Source organism: Trichechus manatus, unplaced genomic scaffold, assembly GCF_000243295.1.
Source record: "Trichechus manatus latirostris isolate Lorelei unplaced genomic scaffold, TriManLat1.0 scaffold00021, whole genome shotgun sequence".
Lineage (NCBI taxonomy): Eukaryota > Metazoa > Chordata > Mammalia > Sirenia > Trichechidae > Trichechus > Trichechus manatus.
The window spans coordinates 8,521,631-8,541,339 of NW_004443957.1; the positions used below are offsets into that span (position 1 = coordinate 8,521,631).

Sequence of the window (19,709 nt, forward strand, 5' to 3'; positions counted from 1 at the left end):
CACACAGTACCAGGAATCATGGCCTAGCCAAATTAATACACACATTTTTTGGGGGACATAATTCAAACCATGAATTATAGTCCATCAGAGTGACAACTCCACCCTTAGAAACACCAGAGGCCATGGCTCCACCCTTTGAAACCCCTGAGGTCATGGCCATACCTTTTGAGACAAAAGCAGCTCACCTTCTTGTGTCCCTTGTCTCTTCAGCTTCTGCTTCCTATGGCCTCTTAGCCCTCGGGCCTCATGCCCGCATCTTCCCTGCTGGGGCAAATGTTCCAGAGCTCAGTAGCTCCACCAGTATAAGTGCCCGGAGGCACCCCTCTCCGCCAGAAAGCCTCGTACACACAGACACTCAGCTGTCTCACACAGACACTCAGCTCTCTCACTCCGTGACATGACAACGAGTAAGTGCCCAAAGACACCCTACTCTGCCAATAGACCTTGGCCTGAAGGCTCTCAGCTGTCTAGCTCCGTGGGTAGGCAAGCCTCGCTCCGCTGAGAAGTGACGGGAGGCACCCCAGTCTGCCGGGAAACCTTTTGCCTGAAGGTACTCTTTTCTCGCTCCATGGACCGGGAAGCCGACCGCACCATCTCCTGCTGGTCTCCTGGTTCTGCTGCCTCTGCTGCTGCTATTTCCCATCTGCTGCTTCTAACCATTTCGTGCCGTCTCCACTGTTACATCTCTCTCTCTTTGTCTCCTAGGTCTAGGATGTTCTCAGCACGGGGGTCTTGGGACCAAAGAACATGCTCTGCTCCCATCTCTTCTTTTTGGTGATAGTGAGGTCCCCCTTTTCCACTCATTTTAAGCCTAGTAGCATGGCAAAACTGACCAGTCCTCTCATTAGGGTTCCATACACCTTATTTGCATAGTCCCACCCCCACAAGGGTGCCATGCACCTTATTTGCATTATTAGCAAGCTGTCCAATCCCCTTGGTGGGCTACAAGCACCTTATTTGCATAGTCCCACCCTATCATTTGGTAGGAGTTACTGTATTTTTACACAGATAATGCCCACCTTCTACGTTTGTTTGCCAACCACTCCCTCCCCAACACGAGGTATTTTCATAAGTGCCACTATGCCAATTTTTTTTTTATGTGTTGCTGTAAAAAAAATTAGCATGCTTAGGAAAATACCTTGCAGGGGGACTGAACAGTTGGCAAACAATCGTAGAAGGTGCATGTTATTCGTATAAAAATACAGTACACGACCATGCCAAGAAAGGCCATATAAAATCGATCCATCACACAGCACACAAAACGGCTGACAGATTGAACCAAAAAATACAAATGTATGCAAAATGCCATTCTCACCCCCAAATTAATGCTTCAGTCTCCAAGAGGGTTCTTCCTGCTTGGAAAATGCACAGATCAACCTGTTTCTTCCAGATGGGGAGAAGGTGGAAGTCAGCCCCACATACTGGGTACCAAGCTAGCGTAGAAATCTGTGGTTGGAAGAAGGGGAAGAGGGAAAGACAGCAGGAGTGACTCCACTCTAACAGCTTCCCTGCAACGGCCCCCACAGCCACCCAGTCCTCCTTTGCATGAGTGATCATGTGATTTCCACATCAGCTCTGTGGTTGCCTTCACCCCCGTTTTATAAATGAAGAAGCTGAGATGCAGAGAGTGTGTGGCTCGTCCAAGGTCACACAGCCATAGTGGAGTTGACAGGGAGGGAGGGAAAGCACAAGAAGACGCAAGGAGGGGCCCAGGGGAGTTCCGAGGTGGTTTGTGCCAGTTCAGTATGGAAGGTGCGGGGAGGAGGTGCTGAACCAAACAGGACCCAGAGTCGGGCTCATCCAGCTGCCAGCCTGGTAGTCATCTGTAAGGCACCCCCATCCTGCCATCCAGGCAGTCTCCAAGTGACCGACTCAGCCTCACTACTTCACTCTGCTGAGCAGAGTAGGGTAGAGTCCAATAAGAGAAAAGTCCCAGCACTGACCAGGCCTGCCCCTGCTTGACTTCCGAGATCCCATGAGAGGGGCCGTCCTCAGGAACTTAGGCGTCAGAGGCCTGGAGCCTTGGAGGCATCCCTCCCCACCGCCCTGTGCAGGTCAGCTGAGTTAAGCCCTGCTGAGCTATCTATGTTCCTCAAGGCCTTTCAATCTCACCCCTACTCCAGCTTCACCCCAGCCTGCCCACCATCACAGCCTCTGCCCCCACCACCCGGCTTTCTCACACACACAGCTTTTCCTGGTTCACCTTTTCTATGGTTAACTTTTTGAGGAACCACCATACTGTTTTCCTCAGCAACATTTTGGATTTCTACCAGCAATGGGTGAGGGTTCCAGTTTCTCCACATCCTCGCCAACAAATGTTGTTTTTCATTTTTTCAATCACTGCTATTTTTATAGGGGTGAGGTGATATCTCATTGTGGTTTTGATTTGCATCTCCCTAATTGGAGCCCTGGTGGCACAGTGGTTATGGCTTCGAACCAAAAGGTTGGCAGTTTGAATCCACCAGCCACTCCTTGGAAACCCGAAGGGGCAGTTCTACTCTGTCCTATAGGATCACTATGAGTTGAAATTGACTCGACAGCAATGGTTTTTTTTTTTTTAATGACTAGTGGGAGCCCTGGTGGCACAATAATTAAGAGCTTGGCCACTAACCAAAAGGTTGGCAGTTGGAATCCACTAGCTGCTCCTTGGAAACCCTATGGGGCAGTTCTCCTCTGTCATATAGGGTTACTATGAGTTGGAATTGACTCAACAGCAGTCGGGTTTTGGGGTTAATGACTAATGATGTTGAGCATCTTTTCGTGTGCTTATTGACCATTTGTATTTCTTCTTTGGAGAAATATCTATTCAAGACCTTTGCCCATTTTTCGATTGGGTTGTCTTTTTGTTCTGATTACTTTTTAAAGCCCATATCAGAGACCTCCTCTGGGAGCCACCCCAAAGACTGCGCCCCCAAGTTCTGGGTCAGGGGAATCCCTGTGGGCACAGCCCTCCCCCAAGCTCTGGCATCACTGTTGTCTGTTCCTCTTACTACACTGTGAACTCCGTGGGAGAAAATATCGGGTCTCCCTTTCTATTTCCAGGATCAAAACAACACTTATGTTCATTGACTACATGGTGTCCCTAACTGCCCTTGCTTTACAATCCCCACCTCTAAAGGAAACACGTGCTTTTTAAATCACTGCTGAGGAGAGGGGTCCATTTCCTAGATTGTGGAGGGGGGAAAAGGAGAAAGGAAATCCCTTTGGGGAAAATCGGCATTATATCTACTATAACTGCCTGCTCTGAGTTTGTGGACCTGCTTTGGGGTCTTGTGTTGTTTAGGATGTGGGAAATCCCCTGGAGACTGTGGGAAATAGCTCGTTGGTGGCTGGTGGGAACTTGAAAGAGAGATCATGTGTCATGGGGCATGGGCTGTAAGGAGGGAGGGAAGGGAGGTAATTGTATGAATCTGTTGTCTGGCAAGGCACCATCAATATGCAGAACCGTCCACCCTAGCCAAGACACGCAGAGAAATATAGGCTGCTTCCTTCTCTTCCTTTTCTAGTGCCCCAATTCTACACCACCTTTGCATTTTTTGCAATATAGGTTCTCCTTTTCTCTTCAGAGTTACTTTCAGCTGTGCAATTTAACCTTATTTTACCCACCTTGACATGTGTGCATCACGAGAGTGGAGGAAGGTCATGTTTTGAAGACAGCAGGAGGTGATGGGAAGATAATGCCTGTGGCTTAGTTATGTGTGCTGACTACATATAGAACTACGTGCTTCATTGTCCAAATGGGACACTCACGAAAGGGGCACTGTTAATAATTACACTGGACAACAGGCACACTAGGATTGGCCCTAGGCAAAGTGAGACTCAGGGTCATCCTAACTGTGTGCCATTTAGAGTGGATGAACTTGGGCGGGATCGTCTGCACCCCTGAGGTCCTGCTTCTTCATCTGCAGAATGGGAGAATGCCCATAGGCATGGTGTGAGAATGATGGGAGGTCAATCTGGAAAAGCTCTCTATAAACTCTTCAAACAGGGAATTCTTTTTTTTTGCATGATGAAAATAACTTTTTTTTAAATTGTGTTTTAGGTGAAAGTTTACAACGCAAATTAGTTTCTCATTCAAAAATTTATCCACAAATTGCATTCTAACATTGGTTGCAATCCCGGCAATGTGTCAACACTCTCCTTCTATCGCTTTATACCCCGGACTCCCTGTGTCCATTCATCCAGGTTTCCTGTCCCTTCCTGCCTTCTCATCTTTGCTTTTGGGCAGGTGTTGCCGTTAGGTGCCCTGTACTTGACTGTACTAAGAAGGAAGTTCTTCATGTGTGTTATTGTTTGTTTTATAGGCCTGTCTAATCTTTGGCTGAAAGGTGGACTTCGGGAGTGGCTTCAGTTCTGAGTTAGCAGGGTGTCCGGGCGGGTCCATAGTCTCGGGGGTTCCTCCAGTCTTTGTCAGACCACTAAGTCTGGTCTTTTTTTATGAATTTGAACAAACAAGGAGTTCTTGTCTTTGCTGGAGCTGCTGCCCACTCCAGGGCCATATCATTGAATGGCCATATTATTAAACAGTTGATAGGAATTCAATCTCCTGAATAGCTTCCTCTTCCTCCCCTGCCTCCCTCCTTTCTTCCTTCCTTCACAATTACCAAACTGTGCCCATGCTTTTCGGATACTAGAGGTCACAACAACTCAAAAGAGACCATGGGAGATGTGTGTAAATCAAAATAAACAGATAAAAAGGGAACTAGCTCCTTTCCAGTTTCTTCATTAAGCAGCTGGACAGGTGAAAGTTTGCTGTGTGAATTCATTTTGAAATAGCCTGGGAGGTAAAAGTACTTTAAACATAACTTTAAGAAGAAAAATTTCATTTTGCTTACTCAGCATGGTGTGGCAATTAAAATGCTGGTTTTCCTCCTCTTTGAGAGCCATCCCTGAATAATTTAGGGCTACCCCCACTGGAGGCAGCCATGCTCTGCTGAAATGAAATGATTTTCATTAAGAGTAGGTGGGCTGCTTAAGGTGCTTCTCGCTGGATTGGTCCCTCTTTGCCTTGCTGTTATGTAGCCAGGGCCCCTCCAGACCAGTTTAGCCTGGTGGCCTGGTGCCTTTCCAGAAAAATTGTTAGTAAGAGTGAATATGATGATGGTGGCTTCACTTTCTGGGCCTTCTAAAGTCCCTCAGCTCAAACCATCAGTCATTTCTGTTGGTAACATCACAGTAGAAGTTACCAATGTGCAGTCTATCAGTGGAGGCTTGAATGCTGCTATGATGCTAAACAGGTTGCAGCGAACTTCCTGATTAAGACAGACTAGAAATAAAGGCCTGATGATCTGCTTCCAAAAATCAGCTAATTGTTGTGGATCACAACAGTCCGATCCCATTGTTCATGGGGTCGCTGTGAGTTGGGCTGACTCTATGGCAGCTAACTACACCACCCCAGGGCCAGGTTCTGGGCCAGGTGTTTTACAGCATGTGTGATGTCATTTATTCTACTCTGTACAACAACCTTGAGAGGTAAGTATTACTGTCCCCACTTTACAAATGAGAAACTAGAGCTAAGGGGATTTAGGAAATGTATCTCAGATAGTACAGTTAGAATTAATTTTAGGGTTTTGATTCCCCAAATCTGTTCTTCTGATTCAGAAACCTGGGCTTTCCTGCGAATACGTTGTCAGTCTTATTTTGGCTGTAGAATAATTTTTTTTAGCGATAATATAAGTCAATAATAGAATCTTAGAGGGAGTGGTAGTTAAAATTATTAAGCGCACAGCTTTTAGGTACCTCAGTAACTTTAGAAATAACTATATGGAAGCAGTTGAAGCAAAGCTTATCTCTTATAAATCGCTACATACTATTAGCCTAGTTTGCATTACCACATAGGACTGAAAGCCACATCTCTTTAAATATATATATGTTTATATATATGTGTATGTATATATATGTGTGTGTGTGTGTGTGTGTGTGTGTGTAAACAGTTGCTGTTGAGTTGACTTCGACTCATAGCAATCCCTGTGTGTCAGAGTGGAACTGTGCTCTATATGATATTCAATGGCTGATTTTTTGAAAGTAGATTGCCAGGCCTTTTTTTCAAGGTAAGGTGCCTCTGGGTGGACTCGAACCTCCAGCCTTTCAGTTAGCAGCCAAGTGTGTTGACTGTTTATACTACCCAGGGACTTCATTATTATATATAGTATATAGCATATATCATATATGTTGTATATATTACATATATATCGAATATATAAATATACATATGTATATATTTCAAAGAGTTAGCCCTGCATTAGTCAAAAATTGTGAGGTTTTTATTACATTGGTGAAATTATCTGAACAAACCCCTTCAGAATTATTCATCGATGAGTTTAAAGTTAACTCATACAGACTGCCTAATAAAAATTGCTATCTTAAGTGGATGAAAATTTTCTGCCCCAAGTGGTGAAAGTATTCGTATTTACCAAGTCACCTTAATTTACGAGACTATGAAAGCCAGAAAACTATAGTCAAGGTGTTAAATGTTAAAGATGTCTCTTTGCCTCTCTTCCCCTCTTTTCCTTTATTCCTTTCTCTTTGGATTAATACTTAACTTAATTTGCCAGACTTATAAACAATTGAATTCCGAATGTCCAGGAAAAGGAAGCTGCAGAAGGTCTCCCTGAGGTGGTCTGTGCAGTATAGAGCAGTCCCTGTATGTGGTGGATGCCACATGGGGACATCTGCACCTGCATGAGGAATGCAGAGGAGGTTGTAAAGAGGCACAGCTTCTGGGGCAGAGTGTTTGAGCTCATTCTGGGGGATGGGTGACGGTGGCATTCCAGCAGAGGGACTACATGCATGAAAGCCTGGAAATGGTGAATGCGTGCCCGTGTTGACTGGGGGACTGTGGTGGTTGTAATCACAAGCCCTCGCCCTGTCTTTGGGTTCTAGGTCCAACCCGAAAGATGCCCCCCAGTGCCAGTGCCATGGACTTCTTCCAGCTCTTTGTCCCCGACAATGTTCTCAAGAACATGGTGGTTCAGACAAACATGTATGCCAAGAAGTACCAGGAGCGGTTTGGGAGCGACGGGGCCTGGGTGGAGGTGAGCCTGGTGGAGATGAAGGCTTTCCTGGGTTACATGATCTCCACCAGCATCTACCATTGTGAGTCTGTTCTCAGCATCTGGAGCAGCGGCTTCTACAGCAACAGGAGCATCGCCCTGGTCATGAGCCAGGCCCGCTTCGAGAAGATCCTCAAGTACTTCCATGTCGTGGCCTTCCGCTCCAGCCAGACCACGCATGGCCTCTACAAGGTCCAGCCCTTCCTCGACTCCTTGCAGAATGGCTTTGACTCTGCCTTCAGGCCTTCCCAAACCCAGGTGAGGCTCTTCCTGTGTGCGGGGCAGCCAGGATGTCAGAGAGGAGCACACGAGGCTCCCTGTGCTCCCCCTGCTCTCTGGAGCTGGCTGCAGGAGGGCAGGGTGAAGCAGGTGTGAAGACGTGGGGCTTCTTCCTCCTCTGCTGTTATCCTGAGGTCACTTCTAGGTTATCTGTGCTTTCTTCTGTTCCAAAAACTGAAAACCAAACCCATTGCTGTTGAGTTGATTCTGACTCCTAGCAACCCTGTAGGGCAGAGTAGAACTGCCCCATAGGGTTTCCAAGGCCATAAGTCTTTATGGAGGCCGACTGCCACATCTTTCTCCCATGGTGCGGCTGGTAGGTTTGACCCGCTGACCTTTTGGTTGGAAGCTGAGCACTTTAACCACTGCATCACCAGGGCTGTCTTCCATTCCATTAACGCATACATTAGATTCGAGGGGAATGGTAGTATTAATAATGCCAAACAGCAGATAAAGTCAAAATTCAGTATTTTACTCTCAGATGCAACTTCCCTCTTCTCTTCTCCCTATCCTTCAGCTCCTTTAATTACACTTTCTCTCCAAATTATGTTTTGCTCTGGCTAATATTGATTTTCTTGTCATAGTCTCTCAGCATGTACTCTCCTGTGGGTGGTGAAAAGTGATTGAGAAATCTTCTAGGTGGCAAAGGAAAATGAGTCTGTAATTTCAGTCATCTCCAGGTAATCGGGAGTTACTTATGTGATGTGGATCCACCTGGCCGCAAGTAGCAGAGCCGTGAGTCTTTGGATAAGAGTTTAAAGGGCCCAGAGCATAACTGTTGTGACTCCCTGATGTCTTCCCTAACTTCCTTAACCTGTTCCAGAAGGCTGTTTGCTCTCAGCTATGAGCCTTTTCCTGGTGTCAGCCTGTGACAATTGCATTTGGCTGTGATGAGACAGTTTCAGAATCATCCTCAAAATTGCTCTACTGATCTGGCAAACTGGGAAGTGGCAAATTTCTAGAGACTTCTGTCACCAAAACTTCTATGGGAAGCGCATCCCAAAATGTTTAATCAGGAAGTTCTTGGCCAATGTGAGCCCAGTGTGGAGAAAAGAATTTAGTTCACATTTAGTTTTATTTTTAAAGACCCAATCTATCTACCTATTCTCCCTTGTACTATCCCTTTAAGGGCCTGCTTAATAAATCTCACATTCTTCCTGATGTTCTCTTCTAGATCCCCTCCCTCGTTCTCTGTATCCTGCCTTTCCTGTGCAGCTGACAGCCACAGGGTTTTTGTAGGGGAAAATATTGCCCAATTTCAGGTCTGTGGAAACCTTAAAGCTCTTCTGTCTGAACTGTTCTCCCCACTATTCTGTGAATATGCTGGGCTCTTGATGAGTTCTAGGTGCTTGCTCTGCTCTTTTGACCCCTGGAATGCTTTTTCCTCTTCTCTTTGCCTTTGCAAATTTATCTAGTCTCCAAGGCCCAGTATCAAGGCTAAATTCCCGTGCTGATGCCCTGTTTCCTGAATTTCCTCCCTACCATTTATGGTGTGACCTCGTGCTGCAGTTGTTTCTCTTGCCTTACCCATGAGAGTTGTGGTCCTTTAGGAGCACGAGTCCCGCCTTATGGCCCCTTCTCCATAGCACTGAGTACAGGTCTGGCCACATTAGTTTTTGTTTTGTTGAACCCTTGCTTGGTTGAAAAGGAACCAAATTAGGGAAATGTGGGTTAGACACAAGGGGAAAAAAATTCTTGATCGTTCTTCCTTGGGATGAAACATTTGAGGAGCTGCTGGAGAAGGCTGTGGAGTCTCTGTTCCTGAGTATCTCTCAAGAATTAAGCAACCAGCTATTTGGATGATTGCTATTTAACAGCCTGAAGATAAAGTTGCTGAGGATCCTTTCAGCTCCAAGACTAGGCCAGCTGTCTTCATGTACATGCCTGTTTTAATCAGACTTGTCAGGTGCCTCCTTTGAGCCAGCCCTGTGCCATCTGTGCATCCTGGAAGTATAGTATCAGATCATCTGTGATCCAAGTTACAATGTACTCAGAGTGCCCACTAGCAGTGCCCACTAGCAGATTCTGAGGTGTGTGGGCTCCCTTTGCCTGGCCCCTGGGCCTGCATGCCACGGGGAGAAGGAACCAGCAGTGCTCCTTAGCCTGCTGGGCAGCATGGTCAGACTGCAGCTCCCTAGGTGGGGCAAGTGGCTGAGAAGTCAGTTCATGGCTCAGATGGGCAGTGGTGGGGGTATCAGGAACAGGGAGAGCTTAGGTCTGTTCTTTCTTTCTGGTTGATGAAGTTGAGGGAGAGGAGGCCTCAGATGAGGTTCACTTTGGGGTAGGCTCCCTGTCATGGTTTTTGTTGTTGTTGCTTTGGTTTTTGACCCCTTTACTTTCTTTTTTTCACTATTTTTTCCCCGGAGTCCCTGGGTGGCACAAATGGCTAAGCACTTGATTACTAGCTGAAAGGTTGGTGGTGGTGTGAACCCACCCAGGGGTACCTCAGAAGACAGGCCTGGCAATGTACTTCTGAAAGATCATTGCCTTGAAAAGCCTATTTAGCGGTTCCACTCTGCACACATGGGGTCAGCATGAGTCAGAATCGACTTGATGGCAACTAACAACAACGACATTTTTTTCTTTACTTTGCTTTTTGCTTATTTTTATCATTGCATTTGCAAAGTTAAGTTCTCTTCTTTTTGCTACCATCTCTGTGTCTAGGTCAGGACCCCAGCTGGAAACCAGTGGTATGCTTGAAAGGGGCAGTGAAGAGCATTTAATGCAGGAACGATTTGATCAGGGCTAAGGGAAACCACAAAGGTGGTGAGGCCTCAGTGGGAAGCCAAGGAGTTGGAGTCTGCCAAGAGCAGTGCAGGCTATAGCCTGGGGAAAGGGCCAGGAACAGGCACAGTGGCCAGACAGCACTTGGGCAGGAAAGTAGCCCGGTCATTGATTTCCTGACCTCTTGTTTTCTGATTTCTTCCTGATGCCCCAACTTGGCCAGATAAACCAGGAGCTAGGGGATAGAGGAGCCTGGGTAATGCTGTTTGTAAGAGGTTGGCCCCAGGCCACAGAGCAGGGCAGAGAAGTGGACAGTGAATCTGGAGGGGTTGGCGCCAGGCCACAGAGTGGGGCAGAGGAGTGGACAGTGAATCTGGAGCGGTTGGCCCCAGACCACAGAGCCGGGTAGAGGAGTGGACATTGAATCTGGAGGGGTTGGCACCAGGCCACAGAGCAGGGCAGAGGAGTGGACAGTGAATCTGGAGAGGTTGGCCCCAGGCCACAGAGCGGGGCAGAGGAGTGGACATTGTGTCTGGAGGGGTGAGCAGAACACACCCAGGATGTGGGGAAGATGAGGGAGTAAAGCAGACAGCAGGGAGAGGGCCGGCCTGAGGCCATGGAGACTGCACTCTTTACAGTTGACTGATAAACAAGTGGAATTTGCTTTCTTCCTTCTTCCTCCTGTCTTTGGGTCATTTTGAGCCAACTCCCCATCTGCTGGAGCAGAGCAGGTAAGCTATGATCAGATCAGACCTTTCAGTGCCTCCTTATAAGCTGCAGGGCAAGGTTTGACTTTGAAAATGACAGGCCTTCCTGCCACCTGGGGGTTTTACAAGTCACCCTGGCCCCTTGCTTCCTTAGACAGGTGGCTTGGCCCCATTTACTGTGGAAAGCACTCACCTTTCTGTATGGAAAAGGACCTCACCTTTCCCATGGGGACTGGGTGAGGTACTTTCTCCCAGGTGTCCAGCACTGGCCATTGTGCCTTCCTCCTGCTTGTATGCTCTTCTCCAGACTTGTCTGCATCTTGGGGAAGAAAGAGCATTCCTGTTGTGAGCCCTGACTGGAGAAACTAGAAGCTCTAAAGATATCTTGGTTTTCCAACTTTCCCCCTCTGGGAAAATCTCCATTTGGTCTCTGGAAAAGTCAGTTCACGGAGAACCAGGGTTGGATGTTGGGTTTCCACAGAACAACTTTGCATGGTCCTCATTCCTACCTTCCGAGGACAGTCAGAACAATGCTCTTTCCACCCTCTTTCATCACACGTGTGGATGAATTTGCTTCAGATTCCCAGGAATCTCTCTGTGTACTGCCCCCCTTACACTGTCTCCCCATGCTCCACCCTCAACACATACACACACAGTACACTCACCTAACACGCTCACACCCCATTCTCTAAAATCTCTGGAGCTTTTTTTACTTCAGCAAATGTCACCTTTGTGATGATTTTAGAGCTTTTATGAAGTCTTCAGAGGGTTCCCAGAATCGAATGGTAACCAAAGCAGTGAGTTTGTGTGTGTACACACAAATACAAAATGGAGAAGCACTACATTTCCCAAAACTGGCAACAGACAGTTAGAGAAATGTTTTAGGAGAAGGGTTATGCAGTAAGTAAACAGATGCTTTGTCTTTCCCATACCACGACCACCTGCCACACCCCAAAGTGAGCTCACCTTACACAGAAGGGGGCTGGGGAAATAGAGCTGTGTAGCTGAAATGCTGACCAGCATGCAGCCTGGAAGAGAAGAAAGTTGCTTTTCTGTTATGCATAGTTTTCAGAGCTCTAGGCACCTGCCTGTTCTCTGCTGGGTTTTGTAATGACCCATTCATAATTCATTTAATGATTGTAAAAAAGGGGAAAAAATCATTGAGGGTCAGAAATTCTTGCTGGCCCTTTTGCTTTGATGAGGCGTGTGATTAAATATAAATTTACAACTTATTATATATTAAATGCAAGTAGAATATAGGTACATTTGCTTTCTGCAGATGAGAGTGAGCGAGAGAGAGGGCAATTTTTTTAATATGGCCTCAGAGAAAGAAGGATAGGATGCCTTTCTTTGGCAGGGATAATTGGACAGGGAACAGGCAGGTAGCAAAGGGTTTTATTCTGTTTTATTTCATCTCCATCTGCTCCATTCCCTACCATCGAGTGTGGATCTTGTCCGTTTTGCTAAAGTGATTCCAAATGGGGCCTTGAACATTTTATAGCTACAAAGAACCAGAGAGTGCATGAAGTCGGAGGCACCGCAGCCAGGCCACCTTCTTCAGCCCTCGCTTCATCAGTACAAGACAGGAGTCCTGGGTTAATGTCACCATGCATGCAAAAACGCTGAGGGGTTCAAGTATGGACAACTAGGACAGAAAAATACAATTCTGCTATTTTCTTAAAATGGAGTTCAAGGTAGCATTAATAGAAGAATGGAAGAATACTGCCCAACGCACAGGTGAGAGTAAGCCTTATCCTCCACTCTGTCCTTTCTGAGCACATTCTGAGGCTTTGTGGCTCAGGGTGGCCCATGGAGCAGCAGCATCAGCATCATCTGGAAGCTTGCTGGACATGCAGAGTCTCAGGCTCTAACCCAGAGTACCCAACCAGAATCTGTACTTTATCCCCACAGGATTAGTTTGTTCATTGAAGTTTGAAAAGCACTGAGCTAGAGCAGGGATTGGCAGACTTTTCCTGTAAAGAGCAAATAGTAAATAATTTAGACTTTGTGAGCTATATGGTCTCTGTTGCAACTTGTCAATTCTGCCATTGTAGTGCGAAAGCAGCCACAGACAGTATGTAAACAAGTGAGCATGGCTGTGTTCTAATAAAACTTTATTTACAAAAATCAGACGGCGGGCTGGATTTGGCTGAGTTTGCCAACCCCTGATCTCGAGCACAGTGTAGAGTTCTTCGAATTGTATTGTTTCCTACATTCTTCGTTTTAATAAACTACAGACATACAAGCTAATTCATAATTAAATTTATAGTAGGATTGGAGAGGGAAGTGTAGCAGATTCCTAAAATGTCCCCAAGAGGCTCTCAGAGCTTTAGCTTGAAGAAGCAAAATGTTGACCACTCCTTGGGACCTTATTTTTGTTCTGCTGTTTCATTTTATTTTATTGTCTTCTCATAGAAAAACTCATATAACCTTGTTATCAAAAAGTTGAAATAGACAAGAATGGACATTGACACCCTGGAGAAGAGCCAGAAGGCTTTGTCATTGCAACAAGGGCTGAGGAACAATTTTTTTAGAAGGTGGATATTTAGCCTGGGAAAAAGAAGATGGTGGGCCTATGTAAGAGCTGTCTTTAATGCCTAAAGAAATTGTATGGTTTTTCTTTGTTTCTCACTGGAGCAGAAGTCAAATCAATAGGTTTAAGTAGAAAGTAGGAAGATTTTGAGTCAGTGAGAGAAAGAAAGCATTTTAGCAGTTGGGACTGTCCGCTGGAGGAAAGGAGTTCTTTGAAAAGGAATGGGTGCCCCACCACTGGGCTGGAGACTCCTCTACCAGGTGGGAGTTTGACCTGTGGACCACTTCCTGAATAGTGGCTGTATGTCAGGGCCTATGTGAAGTGCTTTTCATATCATTTCTCACTTATTCCTTCTCAAAACACTAGTTTAGATACTGATGTTACTTTTTTATAGATGAGGAAACTCAGGCTCAGAGAGGTGAAGTAACTTAGCCAAGGCCTCACAGCTAGCAAAAGGCAGAGGCTGGATCTGAGCTCACGCTGCCTTTCTTGAAAACCTCCGACTTTTCTTCCAATCTCCTGGCAGGTGCTACATGAACCCCTGATTGACGAGGACCCGGTGTTCATTGCCACGTGCACGGAGCGGGAGCTGCGGAAGAGGAAAAAGCGGAAATTCAGCCTCTGGGTCCGGCAGTGCTCCTCCACGGGCTTCATCATCCAGGTGAGCCCAGGCCAGGGACCTTGGCCCACATGGGAACAGGTGAACTTGTCACTTACCCTTCTCACTGTGCAGTGGGCTCTCCCAGTGTTCCAGCTAAGGCCGGGGCTGTGCCATGACCGGTCCTCCAGGGCTCAGAAGGGCCTCTGCCATGACTGGCACTGTCCCTTGCATGCTGTTCCTCCCCACTGAGCCCCCTGGTTAATAGTAGCCGTAAGCACCGACCATGGCTCTGGCCTGGTCACGTCAACTCTCTGGGCCTGTTGCCTGTCAGCCAGAGGCCTCACCCAAAGCAGTAGATCGTAGCAGATTGTACTCTCTGAGAGTACTGCAGTGTGGCTGTCCCTGAGGCCACCTCACTTTCCAGGCCTCCTCTCCACCTCCCAGACCTGAGGATGCCTTCTTCACATGGCCCACCAGCAGCCAACTGGTTAAGTCAGGGCCTTTGTCAGGAGCACACACCAAGTCCATGGTCTTGGAGCAGCATTGCCACCTGCTCGCCAGCTTTGCCCTGCTCTGAGCAAACACTTGGCGCATGTTTTAGAAGAAGTGGTGGAGCTCTGCCACAGAGTCCTGCTTCACAGGAGCAGCTCGGTGCAGAGTGTGCACAAGGAGAGGGATGGGGATCTGGGTGGTATCTCCTGCCATGCAGGAGGGGGGGGCTTGGTGATTGCAGCCACTCCGTGTTTACTGCCCCTGCTGGGCTGCACTCCAGGGCCCAAGGCCCAGGGTTTTGCACTGTATCGTTTTCATAAGCTACTAAGCCCTGAGAGCGAGACAAGGAGTCATAGGAGTATTCAGCTGAGCATCTCCTCAGCACGTCTGCTCTTGAGCCACAGCAAGGAAAATACATGTACTCCAGATAACTTCCTCAGAAACACCACACCACCTCCTCTGGCAGGTCTGGGTGACTTCCAGGCTGGGGTGGGATGGGATCTCCAGCCTGACCCTGCGTCCGAGTCTGCTCGAGCTCATGTCCCTGAGCCAGAGTGGATCTATCCCAGAGCAAGACTCACTCTTGGAGGTGCTGCCTCCATCCCTGCCCATGCTGCAGTGACTCTGCCACCTCTGGAGTGCCCCCTTACAACCACACTCCCATAGGGTCGAGAGTGCATCCGATTTAGTCTATATAACAACCCCCACAAGGGACCATCCACTCATTCTTTCAATAAATATTTATTGAGTACCCGTTACCTGCCAAGCAATGTGATAGGCACTGGGAATATGGAAAACATGGTCCTGCCATCTCAGAGATTTGCCTGTTTAGCTTTTAAAATGTGCACATGTAGGAGTCTTTGTGCATCCCGGCACCATTTAGTTTTTACTGTGAACTTGATGAGTAGGTAGAAATCATGTTCATTACCTTGCAGGGCCGCCTGTCTCTCTGTATCTTGGTACAAATTCTTTCCAATTTCTCTGGGCTCCATTCATAAAATAAGTTTAGGTTGTAACTCTGATTTTCCTTTTAACTTTCTGATTCTAAGAGGCTTTGCAGCATCATCAGGGTTTATTTTTAGAAGCTGGCAGTTCCCAATCAAAAGCTATCTGGTTTTCCACCATTTTGAGGGGTGCCTGTAAAGCACCTATGCACAGTGGCACTATGGGAAGGGAGCAATTACACTTTAGTTACAGGCAATCCCATGACAAGGGGGAAGCTCAGTTCGTCTTTGTTCTTAGCTCCTATTGGAGGTGCCTGTGGCAGGCAGCAATGCCAGAGAAGAGACATCTCTCTCTGTCTGTAAGGAGGTGGGGGACACTGAAAATGAGCCATGTGGCGTGAGGGCCATTTTATTTTTAGTGGTCCTATTCATGTTCATGTTTCTCCAGCTCCTAATCTTGGTTTGGCTGCTTCTGAAAGTCAGCAGCCTGCCAAGGACAGCCACAGAGTGGAGGGAAGGAGCAGAAGAATCCCATACACTGAGAGCTCTCACACCCTTATCTCCTTGATTCTCACAACAGCCTTGTGAGGTACAGAGAGCATAGGTGGTATTTATCCTGATTTTACAGAGGAGGACTCTTAGGCCCACGAAGTTTACGTGCTGGTCAGCAGTAGATTTAGCACTTAAATGCTGTTTTCTCCTGTGACCCAGGCTGCCTCCTCCCCCCTCTGTCTTCTGTAATTTCTTCTTTGACCCATTGGTTGTGTGATAGTGTGTTGTTTAATTTCCACATATTTGTGAAATATTTAATTTTCCTCCTGTTGTTGATTTCTAGCTTCATTCCATTGTGGTCAGAGAAGATATTCTGTAGGATTCAGTCTTTTTAAGTTTATTGAGACTTGCTTTGTGTTCTAATGTATGTCTGTCCTAAAGAATGATCCATGTGCACTGGAGAAGAATGTATTCTCTGTTGTTGGGTGGAGTGTTCTGTATATGTCTGTTAGATCTAGTTCGTTTATAGTGTTGTTCAAATTCTCTATTTCTTTACTAATCTTTTGTCTAGGTGTAATATCCATTATTGAAAGTGGTGTTTTGAAATCTCACCACTGTTACTGTAGAACTATTTCTCTCTTCATTTCTGTAGTGTTTGCTTCATATATTTTGGGGTCCTGATGTTAGGTGCATGTACGTTTATAATTGTTATGTCTCCTTGATAAATTGACCGGTTTATCATTATATAATGTCCTTCTTGGAACAGTTTTTGACTTAAAGTCTAATTTGTCTAAGATAGCCAGTTTGGTTCCTGCTTGGTTATTATTTGCATGGAATATCTTTAGCATAATTTCACTTTCAACCTATTTGCGTTCTTGTATCTAAAATGGGTCTCTTGTAGACAGCATATAGGTAGATCATGTTTTCTTGTCTGTTCTGCCAATGTCTGCCTTTTGATTGGATAATTTAATCCATTTACATTTAAAATAGTTACTGATAAGGCAGGAAGTACTTCTGCCCTTTTGCTATTGTTTTGTGTGTCATATACCTTTTTTATCCCTCATTTTTTTCAATACTGCCTTCTTTTGCATTTAGTTCATTCCTTTTGTAGTGAACCATTTTGATTCCCTTCTACTTTCCTTTTGTGTATATATTTTTAGATATTTTATTTGTGGTTACCAGGGGATTATATTTAACATCCCAAATTTATAACAAGCTAGTTTAAATTGATGCCAACTTAGTTACTTCACGGAGCCCTGGTGGCACAGTGGTTAAGAGCTTGGCTGCTAACCAAAAGATCAGCAGTTTGAATCTACCACCCACTCCTTGGAAGGCCTACAGGGCATTTCTACCCTATGAGTCAAAATCGACTCGACGACAGTGGGTTTTAGTTACTTCAGTAACATACAAAAACTCTTATTCCTATACTACTCCTAACCCCCCTTTTATGTTGTAGTTGTCACATATTGCATCTTTATACATTGTGTACCCAGTAACATAAGTTTATAGGATTTTTAATGCATTTGTATTTTAAATTATATGGACATAACAAGTATAGTTACAAACCAAAAATAAACAATAAAACTGACCTTTGTATTTACCCATGAAATTACCTTTACCATAGATCTTTATTTCTTCATATGACTTCAGGTTACTGTGTAGTGTCCTTTCATTTCAACCTGAAGGACTCCCTTTAGCATTTCCTCTAAGGCAGGTCTCATGGTAACAAAATCCCTCAGCTTTTGTTTATCTGGGAATGTCTTAATAAGTTCACCCTCATTTTTGAAGGATAGTTTTGCTGGATACAGAATTCTTGGTTGAAAGCTTTTTTTTTTTTCTTTCAGCACTTTGAATATGTCATGCCACTGCCTTTTGATTTCTGTAGTTTCTGAGGAGAAATCAGTGGTTAATCTTATTGTGGATCCTTCGTATGTGATGATTCATTTCTCTCTTGCTGCCCTCAAGAGTCTCTCTTTATTTTTGGTTTTAAAAGTTTGATTATAATGTGTCTCAATATGGATCTTTTGGGTTTATCTTACTTGGAGTTTGTTGAGCTTCATGGATGTGTAGATAATATATATTTTGTCAAATTTGGAAGTTTTCAGCCAGTATTTCTTCAAATATACTTTCTACCCCTTTCTCACTTCTCCTTCTAGGACTTTGATAATGTATATGTTGGTCTGCTTTATGATGTCCTACAAGTCCCTTAGGGTCTATTCACTTTTCATCATTCTTTTTTCTTATTGTTCCTCAGACTCGATAATTTCAGTTGTCCTATCTTGAAGACTGCTGATTGTTTCTTCTGCCTATTCAAATCTTCTATTGAACCTCTCCAGTGAATTTTTCACTTCAATTATTGTACTTCTCAACGCCAGTATTTCTGTTTAGTTCCTTTTTATAATTTCCAACTATTGATATTCATGTTTCATTCATGTATTTTTTCCCAGATTTCCTTTAGTTCTTTGTGTGTTCCTTTAGCTCTTTGAGCATATTTAATACTGTTGTTCTAAACTCTTCGTCTAATAAGTTCATTATCTGGACTTCCACAGGGATGGTTTTTCTTACCTTATTTTGTCCTTTTGAATAGGCTATCCTCTCCTGTTTTTTTGTATGCCTTGTGATTATTTTGGTGAAAATGGGACATTTGAATATTATACTGTGGTAACTCTGTAAATCAGCTTATCCCCCTGCCCCAGGACTTGCTTTTTTCTTTTCCTTTTTTCCTTGTAATTGTTGGGGTTGTAGTAGTCTATTTGTTTAGTGACTTCCCCTGTTTGTGCAAAGATTGTCTTTCTGGTTCTATGTGGACTCTCAAGTCTCTGTTCTTGAGCTTGTATTCAGCTAGTATTTTGATAGAGCTATCCTTGAATACCAGGAGCAGGGTGTGCAGGGAACAAAAAACAAACAAACAAAAAACCTCAAAAACAAAACAAAAAACTTCTCCCAGTCTGTTCAGACTGACTCTTGTGGGGGCACTACTTCAGCACTTAGACAGGCTTGTAGTGAGCCTAGGGATCAGCCCTAGATGAAAGATTAGGGTCTTTTCAGGTATTTTCTGAGCATACATTTACCCTGGGCATGTGTGTAGCAATCTCAATTTGCCCATATAGATGATGCTTTTGACTGCCATAATTTCCGAAAGAAACTCTCCCCTTGACTTCTCCTTCTAGTTCTTAGGCATTTTGCACACTTCAGCCCCAGGCAGCTATAGATGGTTACAGTTTGGGGGGCATTTTGCACCACCTTTCTACCCTATGCAATCTCTGAAACAGGCCAAAGTGAAAGGAGCACCTTGCTTCAGGCCTTCAGGAAGACCTCAGACAGGTTAGAACAGACACGTATGATAATTTACAAATAAAGTCTGCTCTGCTCCCTCTGGAGCCAGAGACCAGGCTTTCTCTCTGGGAGCAAGCCTCTGCCTCTGCTTTAAAATGGCCATGCCATGCTGAGGAGGTGGTGGGGCATGGCATGTAGAAAACCAAAGCTTTCCTACCATTTTGATGCCATTTTTTTCTTGATTTAGCATTTACTTAGTTGCAGTAATCCTTTGATTGATTTCCAGAGTTCTGACAAAGTTCTGCCAGTTTCTGCTTGTTTTTTTTTTCTTTTTTTTTTTTGTGGGAGTATGGGAGCATGGAGCTGCTCATGCGGCCGTCTTGCTCCTAGTTCCTAGACTGAAATTATGCTTTGGCTTTATAGTTTATTTTGCCAAGACTCTAAGCTTTTGACTGGCATGCCTGTATCCTTGTGAAGTAGGGCCAGGGGTGAGGATTAGCTCCTCTTTAATGGTTCTAGATCAAGGAAATAAGTGAGAAGAAGAGATTCCAAATTGGTGAGTGATTTTTTAAGTCATCACAGAAAAAGTCTATTAGGAAGCTCCCCATA

At 45.2% G+C, this 19,709-nt stretch overlaps 1 protein-coding gene across 1 annotated transcript in view; it reads left to right on the forward strand.

Moving 5' to 3' along the window:
- PGBD5 (piggyBac transposable element derived 5) overlaps positions 1-19,709 on the forward strand; it is a 132,589-nt gene that overhangs the window by 76,489 nt on the left and 36,391 nt on the right. Inside the window, exons 2-3 of the mRNA XM_004372823.2 lie at positions 6,883-7,310; positions 13,822-13,956. Of these exons, the coding sequence (XP_004372880.1) occupies positions 6,883-7,310; positions 13,822-13,956 (563 nt within the window). The remainder of the gene's footprint in view (positions 1-6,882; positions 7,311-13,821; positions 13,957-19,709) is intronic.